Raw genomic sequence first — 9,546 nt, forward strand, 5'->3', positions numbered from 1 at the left:
GAGCAGCCTGCAGTACGGCATCATGTGTCTCAGAGGCTCATTATGACCGGAAGGAGCTGGAGAGGAGGCGGGAGGAGAGCCAGCACGAGATCAGGGGTAAGGGGGTCACTGGGGCCTCGCAGGTGCGCGCCTGGGTGCAGGGGCCTCACCCCAAAGCTGAGAGGGAAGGAGGAGAGGGGGCTCAGGATGGAGGAGGGAGATGGGGTGGAGCCGAGGGCAGGGAAGGCTGGGGCTCTGGTCTGGGGGCTCCCCTCTTCCCTGGAAGCCTCTGGACCCCGGGTCCTTCTCCTCTTTTCCTGCCTCTAGATGTGCTGGTCTGGACCAATGAGCAGGTGGTCCACTGGGTCCAGTCCATTGGGCTCCGGGACTACGCAGGGAACCTGCAGGAGAGCGGCGTGCACGGCGCCCTGCTGGCCCTGGACGAGAACTTCGACCACAACACGCTGGCCCTGGTCCTGCAGATCCCCACACAGAACACCCAGGTGGGCGGCACTGGCGTCAGGGGCCCCGCTGCCTGTGCCTCAGCGTGGGCCGAGGGATACTCGTGAATTACATGTAAAGTACATGTCGTTGTCCTGGGAACCCATCCAAGAATGTGCTGACTTCTCTGAGCTGTTTATGTCCGGCCTGTGCCCGTCCTGCGGGCAGTGGGGCTGCAAGTGCTGCCTCTGAAAGGCTTCCTCCTGTCTTTGTCCTGAACGAGCCGGGCAGCCGGGAGGGAGCCTCTTCCCAGCCTCGAGGGGTGGAAGGTGGGCGCGTTCGCCAGCCTCCACTCTGGTGGTGTCGCGGCTCTGATGTACTGCCCTGGCCTTGCCTGTCTCCTTGGGGGCGCTGGCAACACAGGGCCAGTGTGTCCACCGGGCTCTGCAGCCACAGTTGAGAGCACAGACCCCCGTTCTCTAAGGAGCGCCTGGATGTCCCCCAGATGCGGCTTCCTGTGTTTGTCCTCCTCCAACCTGGTCTGCACTCCCCACCCTCAGCCTGGGGGCTCCAGTCGGAGCGGGTCCTCCCCGCCACAGCCCGCAAGAGTGCCAGGCTGCGGGACGTCCTCCCTCTCCCTCCCGGCCACTTGGAAAGGGTTCCAAGGACCGAGAAGGATGGTCTTTATGGAGCAACATGGGGGCTGTTTTCACCCAGAAATGGGCCGCGTTCTCCGTCTTCCGTTTCCTGTCTCCATGTCACTGGGTTCTGTGAACGGGATTCCCCCGTGAGCAGGAGCAGGGTCCAGTCCTTCTCACTCTCCTGACCCTTCACGGCTTAGCTGTCGGGGAGGTCGGATCCGGACCAGTAGGAATCCTTCCTTAAAAATGGTTGCTGATATCTGGTGGCATTTTTGAAAACTTGCTTATTTCTGGCATTTCCCAAATCTCCCGAGTTAAACTCCCGGGCCTTGTGGGAGGACCTCTGTGCCCCCTTCAGCCCTGGGCCACCAGCCGACGACTGAGCTGCCTCCAAGGGAACCGTGGCCCTTCACCCTAGATCAGCTACATCTTGTTCCCCAGGGCCTACTGCTGCTCACTTACCCGCCCAGAAAGGCGTGATGTTCACTTGATGCAAAATGTGGGGTTTTCCCCCAGTAGGTGAGGCCTGCCTTCTGTGTGTTCTGTGACCTACTTTTTAAAAAGTCAGTTTCCTAATTTGCTCTGTAGGAAGGAGCCCGGTTCACAGCTGACTTGTGAGAGGGCCCTGAGGTTTGCGCGAAGGGGCAGATCAGTTGGAGGGTTAAGTGCCCTGAAACCGCGTCTGCGTGGACATGGCCCCTAGGAAACAGGTGGCAGACCGGGCACAGAGCTGACTAACCACAGCCCCCCCTGCCTCTCCCTCCCTGTGGACGCCAGGCCCGCCAGGCGATGGAGAGAGAGTTCAACAACCTCTTGGCCTTGGGCACCGACCGGAAGCTGGATGATGTGAGTGCCCGCCCTGATGGGGCCTTGGGTTTGTCATTGGTGGCTCCTAGCGCCCGTCGGGACACCTGACACCCCACCCCCTCACGTTCCTGTCCCCGGCCTTGGCTCCAAACGAGTTACAGACGACCCCAGACCGCTTAACGGCGGCTTCCCCATCCTCACTCCATCTGCTCTGTGAGCACCCCCCACCCCGAGGCCCCGAGGCCCCGAGGCCCCGAGGCCCCGAGGCCCCGAGGCCCCTGCTCACACCGCCGGCCTCTGAGACGGCCTAGAGCTTCCTTCCCAGTGGGGCTGAGCCCTCCTTGTGGTCTGACCGCGGGGCCTCAGCAGACAGGACACACGCAGGCCGCCAGCACCGACTGCATGGGGTGCCCTGCAGTTTGCTACACACACAGGCACACACACACAGGCACATACACACACGTGTGTAGAACGTGTGTGTGGGTTTCAGGCAAGGAGTAGACTGCCAGACACCACTCTCGGGGATCTGATCTCCCCAGTGCCCTGCAGGGGGGTCCTGCTGGGTGGGGGCTGCCTGGTGAGCGCGTCCCACGATGACACAGGAGAAAAACTGGGGGGTCCCGGGGGGCCCCAAGCCCAGGTGAGATGACGGGTGCGTGATGGGCAGATCCCACCAGAGGCCTCCCATCCCTGAGACAGTTCCCGTCAAGGGGTCATCCAGGGACCAGCCGAGCGCCCAGGCGGGAGGGAGGTGCAGCCCACTGTGTCCCCTGCAGGGGGAGGACAAGGTGTTCCGCCGCGCGCCCTCCTGGAGGAAGCGCTTCCGGCCTCGGGACCTCTCCGCAGGCATGCTCGGCGTGTCCCCGCTGGGGTCCCTGCAGCCTCCACCGGCCCCGCCCAAGAAGGTCACGCCTGAAGGTGAGTGACGCTGTCCGCCCTGGCTGCCTGAGGCTGCACTGACCTGCTGTGGCCGTGGCCTGGCCGCCCCAGCAAGCGCTCGTACTAACAGCCGCCTGTGTGTTCTCGGCTGCCGCCTCTCGCAGCCGGGCTGGCCGGGGCGCAGAGACCGGAGACCTCCACGGTGCGGACTTACACCTGCTGACCCTCCCGGTCTGGCCCTGTGCCCGTGGCCCGTGCTCGGGGTAAGTGGGCCAGCCCAGCCGCACGGCCTTCACCCCTCCTCGCCCTCCCGGCTGGCCCGCGCGCTCTGCTGCATCTGCTTGGTGCTCTGCTTGCTGGGGTGCCCTGCCACCCAGCCTCCGCTCGAGGCACTGTCTACTGCTGACGCCCCCCTCTCTCTCAGCGCACTCCCACTATCTCTACGGACACATGCTCTCTGCCTTCCGGGACTAGCCACGGCCCCAGGGCTCCACAGGCTCGGCCGCTGGACCCCTCCTGCTCGACCCCTTCCTCCAGGCTCCCAGGCTCTTCAGTGACTCTCCAGCCGCCCTGGGTCTCCGAATACATGCGTCCACCCTGGGCCGTCCACCACCCCAGGCTCCACGTGTCCTTTGTCATCTCTGATGTGGCTGTGCCTCCTGGAGTCGCGCAGCCCCGGGTGGGCTGTGACTCCACCTCCCTCCTGGCCCTGGCCTGGCCTGGACTCGACCTCCAGGGGAGACCAGGGCACCGACGCGGGCCGGGCGACCTGCCAAGAAAAGGGCACTTGACCCTCTGCGTGTGGGCTATCTGGCCTCTGGTCCCTGTCCCTGTCCTGGCTCTGCCCAGTGGCCTGACTGCCATGGTTTCCGCTCTGGGACCCCCTGCGGGGCTGGGCGGCAGCAGGCCTGTCCTGGGTGAGGCTGGGGAGGAGGTCCCAGGCCTGGCCTAAGCTGAATCCCAAATGTGAATTTGAGAAGAACCTGGGAGAACTGGGCCCCTGAGCTTTGGGCCGAGGGTCCAGGTGTGGAAACAGCCCCCCATTCGGTGAGGCACAGGCTGGCCAGTGGAGGAGACCAGAGGCTGTGGCCTCACCCAAAGGGCAGCGGGATGCCGCCCGTCCCGCGTGGGGTAGAGCTGCTGGGGGGTGGGGGATGGTGTGGGGGAGGGTCGGGGCCTGTAGCCTTAGCTCTGGGCAGGACAGAGATCACCCCACACCCCAGGCACTGCCAGCCCTGCTCCGCACCCTGTCCCTCGGCCCCTCAGCCCCCTGCAGGAATCCCAGCCCCATAGCGCGCCCATGGTGGAGTGGGTGTGCCCTGCCTCAGCTCCGGCTTGGGGAGGAGGGAGGCTGAGGCTGCCTCCCCTTCTCTCCTGGGAAGAGCTTGATGCTTCCCCTGAGTGAGTCGGCCCGGCCCAGGTCATCGAATGTGGGTGAAGGCCGCCCTCCACCCCTTGCTCAGGGCTGCCTGGGTGTGCAGGGACTGCCTCCTCTAGAAATTCCTACCAAGTGGGCAGCGTTCCCCAGCAGCATGGCATTCCCAGGAAATCCTCTTCCTCACCCATTCTCACCCCCTCGGTGCTGGAAGTGCTGGGACCCAAGTTCAGGATGTGGGTGGAACCCAGGCTTCATCCAAGCGAGAGCAGAGGCAGGCGTGTGGAGGCCACACTCCCGGCCGGTGGCTGACCAGCTGGACTGGGGTCTGAGTGAGGCTGCCCTAGTGAGGCAGTGCAGGCTCAGCCCTTGGCAACCTCTCAGAGGTGAGGTCCCCACGCTGGGGTGGGGGCTCCCCTCGTGCCCTGCCCTCCCTGGCATCAGCCACTGCGGAGATGAGGGGCGGGAGAGAAAGCCCTGTGCTTGGGTGATGGGCCTGAAGGTTGTGGAGAAACCCCAGGCTCTGGTTGGTGGGGTGGGGACCACAAGGCCGTGTGATGGTCAGGGGACCCGATGAGCTGGTACGAGGGCGCGGCCGCAGCCGTCCTCCACTTCGTCCTCCACGCGGTTGTGTCGTGAGGCAGCAGCTGGGGGACCTGGGTCCCTTCAGGGCATCGTGGAGTGTTTCAGGGAGGTGATGGAGGAGAGGCCAGTGGGGGATGAGGCTGCTGTCTGCTGATCAGAGGAGGCTGTTTCTCAGTCAGTGCATTTGCAGAGTCCCGAGGCCTGAGCCCTCACAGCTTCCTGTCAGGTCCCTGCTCAGCACTGTGCTAGCTCCGTGCATCCGGAGGGGGTGCGTGGGTGCGTGTGCGTGTGCGTGTGCGTGTGCCCCACCAATAAACCTGGTTTTACGACAACGTAAACATGTTCTGGTCCTTTTCTAACCTGGAGCTCACCTGCATGTCCGTCCTCCGGGCCGAGGGCTGCCCTTGGGGAAGCAGTTCCTTGGAGAGCTGAGGGCGGTAGCTTCTGCTCCACATACCCCAGGCCTGAGAGGGCGGTTTGGGCTGCTCGTGCCCGGGGGTGGGGAGGGAGGGCAGCCTGGCTGCTGGCCATACCCCTTGCCAGCCATGATCTCCTCCAGCCTGATTCCCCAAAGCCTGATTCCACAACATTTGATTAACCCAGTTTGATTTCTTGTAGGCGCTTCCACTGGAGACTGGGACTTAGGCTAATTTCCCTAAAGAACTCCCCTCATTATTCATTCATCCTTCTCTGGAATGTAATTGTGAAGGCTGTGCTCTTGTTAATGTAGGAAAGTCCCTGGGCTTCGCGATAAGGGTGAGGCTGGCAGAGCGGCTGCATCCTCCATGGTGGGAAGCAAGGCAGGCCATGGCCACACCCGACCACGGAGGGAACTGCCAACCCTGACCATCGCTGAGGACTGTTCCTCTCACCAGCGTATGAATATGAACTTCAGCTCCCAAATGACATGATAACTACAGAGGAATAAACTTTAAAAATATATCCAGCAGCCCCAGAGCCCCCCAGGTCCTGAACAGAGATGGAAGCCCTTGGCCAGCCCCAGCCCCAGCCCCAGCCCCAGCCCCAGCCCCAGCCCCAGCCAGGGGGCACCTGAAGGCAGCGGGCAGTGTCCCCGGGAGCCTGGAGGGTGCCGGGCAGAGGAAATGGGCCTGAGCAGCCCTCCTGTCCAAGGCCAGTGAGTCAGGGAGGGACCCAGGTGTTCCCTACACCCTTCCCAGGGGGTGGGAGGAAACACCAGGACGCAAAGGCAGAGGGAAACCCCACATGTGGTTGACCCAACCTGTGATTCCCACCAGGCCCGGCCCTCGCCCTCACCCTCGCCTGGGGCCTGAGCCTGCCTGCCTCCTCCTCCTCTTTCTTATGCAGTTTCTGGGCACACCCTGGGGGGCCGCATGTGGGGCCCTGTCTCCAGGAGCAAGTCTGGAGGGCTGAGCCCTCGGGCACCAGCGCCTGCTCAGCACCTGGGGTCCCTCTTTTCAGGGCCCCAGAGAACGGAGTCGGGGCTGGGGGGACCCCACGCAGAGTCCTGACTTCTGTCATGATTCTGAAACTTATAATTTGCAATAAATCAGACGAACAGCCTGAAGCAGTTGGAATTAATAAAGTTTTTAGTGGATGTTCATGGTCCAGGGAAATTCTAGCTCCTGATGCCTCCCCCGTTGACCCTCGTGTCACATGTCCAGTCCTTGTTCCCCCTCAGGAAGCCAGACTGAAAGCAGCAGCTCAGCGTCCCTTCCTGTGGTGGTTCTTGGGGAGCCCCCGTGAGCTTCCCCCACTGCTGAATCTCCATCCTCTGGGCTGCAGGCCAGGCCACAGCCCCCTCTTCCCAGATGATGGACAGTGAAAGGGTGCAGTGGGATTCCATCATCTCCCACTTCCCTACGGGCTCCTGGTAATGCCACACCAGAGGAGAGGCAGGGATTAGGGAGGGAAACCCACAGATTCCAGCTGCACCCCCACCCGCGGGCTGTGGGCTGGGCGCCAGGCCTGTGCTCAGTTCATTGGAGGACCTGGCGGGATGGTAGTGAGTGCACGGTGTCATGAATTAGAGGGTGACAGGCCTCAGCAGGGGGCTGGCGTGTCTTCCCTGGCCTGTGGACCGACCTGGCTTCCAGGGGTCCCAGGGCCTGGTGACCACCAGCAATGGGAGCTCACGCCCGATCCTGGGCGTGTCTGGACTGAGGGCGCAGGAGCGGCAGACACCCCTCTGTCTACATCATCACGGACATCTAGCAACCAGTGTTTATTCATTTTTTAAAAAAGGAAATCCAAATAAGTTAGCAAAAAAAATTACAAAACAATAGCAAAACCACACAATGCTTAGTTATCAAAGGAAGTCACCCCAAGAGCCCCGCCCCCCCTCCCGTACCTGGCAACTTTGCACAGGACACCTTGGTCAGATGGCAGCTTCACAAACAACACACAAAACAAACAACATAAAACCTGGGGTTCCCAGTGTTCACGGCAGAAGCTTGGCCCCCGGGGACTGGGGGACAGGGCACCTCTCCCTGCTCCCGAGTCAGGGCAGGCCCAGCCCAGCCGCTGCCTCAGGAAGAGCAGACGGAGGTGCACCGTGTGTCCGGGTCAGGACACTCTGTCGCTCAGACTGGATTTGGGGGTGGGGTGGAGCGGAAGGCTGAGTTATACTCAAAGGGAAGCTCCTGAGTTTGCCCCTGAGCGGGGCACCCGCGGGCGCTCTGGTCCCCTGCTCTGTCTCCCTGGACCCGGATGGCCCTGGGAGCTCTGAGCAGTCAGCCAAGAGAGAGCGCCCACTCCCTCTCTGGTTGGTGGCTTAACCTTCGACAGGCGAGGAGGGGGGCAGGCTGGCCTCCTGGCATCAGGACAGCCTGGCTTCGGCGGCCTCCGTGCCCCAGTGACGGCATCTGTGGCCAGCCTGTGGGCCCCTGGCCGCCGGCCGCAGACCACCTCAGTTGGGCAGGGTCTCATCCGGGAAGGCCACAGAGACGTCCTCCATGGTGATGCTGTCCACGATGGAGGTGAGCGAGTGCAGGTTGTGGGCGTCGGCAGGGTCCGCTGGGAGCAGATGGTCTGTGGGGAGAAGGTGGGCGGGGTCACCTGGCGACAGGCGTCTCCAGCTCGGAGTGCTACTGCCCTTCCCAGTGGCACGCGTGGGACAGGTGCCTCCTCCCAACTCCGCTCCTGGGGCTGGGCTGGGGTTGGAAGCAGCTATTCCGCCTGCCCTGGGAGTTGGAGCCTGGGTGGTGTGTCCTGGGAGATGGCCCTGCCCTTGCTGGCATTAGGCAGCACGGACTCGGGACTCCCAGGGACCCCTGGGGTAGGGACAGTCTCCTCCCTGTGGAGAAGGTCAGCCACTGGCCACCAGGCACAAGGCAGGAGCTGCAGGAGGCCCGGCTCTAGGTGGCCAAGGCTTCCGTCCACCCCTGGGGCCCTGGGTTCAGCAGGTCCCCGCAGAGGCCGAGGGGAGAAGCCGGGGCAGGGAATAAGGGAAGAGGGGCGACCTGGGCTGGACACAGGCTGAGGGATTTGAGCCAAGCTGACCAGGTCCCACCTCACTTACCCCCTGGGTTGGGGCCGAACTCCAGGGCGCTGCCCCACTCTGGACTGCAGGAGGCGCTGTGGGAGCTGCATTCACTGGGTACCTGCTAGACACCGAGGCCCAAGGTCAGGCCCAGCGGTCTCTGTGGTGCCCTCTGTCCAGTCCCCAGGGCAGAAGCTCCTGTGCCCAGGCTACCCCTCCAGCCCAGGTCACCCCCTCCACCGGGAGCGTCACAACTCACCCCTTCCCTGCCCCCGCCTGGCCACAGAGCCCCAGCTTCCAGGCCTTTCCTGGCTTCCATCTGGGGTGGACACCAGCTTAAAGGGGCGCCTGGTTTTCCTGACCCGGAGATCAGGGTGTCCGGCCCAGCCAGGCTCTATGCAAGTGCTGGGGTTCTGGGTGGGGTGGTGGGGGTGGAGCTGTCCATCCCCAGGCACTGACCCGGCTGACTCGGGACTTGTTCCTTGACCCTCCTCCGGACCCCTGCCCCCCACCCCCATCTCTGCTTGTCCTGCTGCCTGTCCTATCTGGAAAGGACACGGGACACAGGGATGGCTGGGCGCCCAGCTCTGACCGAGGACTGTCCCCGAGCCCACGGGCAGGTGGGGCAGCCACTTACCCCCGCCGGGGGGCCGCCCCGCGGGCAGCGCAGCCCGCGCTCCTCCTGGCGGAGGGAGCTGAGCAGGGCCTGCAGGCGCTCGATGTACTGGATGGCGCTCCGCAGGATCTCCACCTTGGGCAGCCGCTGGTTGGGGTTCAGCAGGGTGCTCCGCTTCAGGGCCTCGAAGGCCTCGTTCACCTTCTTGAGCCGGCGTTTCTCCCTCAGCGTGGCCGCCCGCCGCCGGTCCACGGACACGGACTTCCTCTTACACGCCTTGCACGCCCACGGCAGGCACTGGCCCGGGCAGTGCTCGGGGGTCCCCAGCCCCTTGTCTTCGAGGGGCCCCCGGGCCTCGGGGCTCAGGCTGAGCTCAGTCCGCTCGTAGCCCGGCGGCTCGAAGCCCTGGAGGTGGACGGGCAGGTAGTTTTCCCCGTCGTAGAAGTGGGGCTCCTGGTAGAAGTAGGGGGGTGTCTCATACAGCTCCATGGGGTCGGAAGAGGCTCGTTCCTGCCACTGGCCCCCAAGCTCCTGCAGCCCCTCACGCCAACTGCTGGGTGCCATTTAAACCCTTCCCGCTGGCATGGAACCAGAGATAAATATAGCCAACGCCACGGAAACCTGAGCCCCCTCTAAGCTGTTGCTGCACATCAAGACGTTCACAGTGGGATTAGACGTGACCCCCCCCCCCCCGCCTCCACCCACCCACCCAGCCTGCCTGCCCTGGGCAGCCCTGGGCTCCTGGGCCCAGGAGGGAAGCCGT

General features: G+C 63.8%; 2 protein-coding genes across 2 annotated transcripts in view; one reads left to right on the forward strand and one right to left on the reverse strand.

Annotated features, from left to right (window-relative positions):
- The window catches only part of PPFIA4 (PTPRF interacting protein alpha 4), a 30,264-nt gene extending 26,916 nt beyond the window's left edge, over positions 1 to 3,348 (forward strand). The window contains 6 exon segments of the mRNA XM_023747167.1: positions 1 to 33; positions 35 to 96; positions 307 to 482; positions 1,839 to 1,907; positions 2,645 to 2,786; positions 3,172 to 3,348. Coding sequence (XP_023602935.1) covers positions 1 to 33; positions 35 to 96; positions 307 to 482; positions 1,839 to 1,907; positions 2,645 to 2,786; positions 3,172 to 3,221 — 532 coding nt within the window. The 3' untranslated portion in view covers positions 3,222 to 3,348.
- A 4,189-nt stretch (positions 3,349 to 7,537) lies between these two features.
- On the reverse strand, positions 7,538 to 9,343 carry MYOG (myogenin). Its single transcript, XM_006106339.3, has 3 exons — positions 8,805 to 9,343; positions 8,207 to 8,291; positions 7,538 to 7,716 (listed from the first exon to the last, which is right to left on the reverse strand). Exons 1-3 carry the CDS (start codon positions 9,270 to 9,272, stop codon positions 7,595 to 7,597), a joined length of 675 nt encoding a protein of 224 aa, XP_006106401.1. The 5' UTR covers positions 9,273 to 9,343; the 3' UTR covers positions 7,538 to 7,594.
- Between the last annotated feature and the right edge of the window lie 203 nt (positions 9,344 to 9,546).

Source organism: Myotis lucifugus, unplaced genomic scaffold, assembly GCF_000147115.1.
Source record: "Myotis lucifugus unplaced genomic scaffold, Myoluc2.0 scaffold_808, whole genome shotgun sequence".
Lineage (NCBI taxonomy): Eukaryota > Metazoa > Chordata > Mammalia > Chiroptera > Vespertilionidae > Myotis > Myotis lucifugus.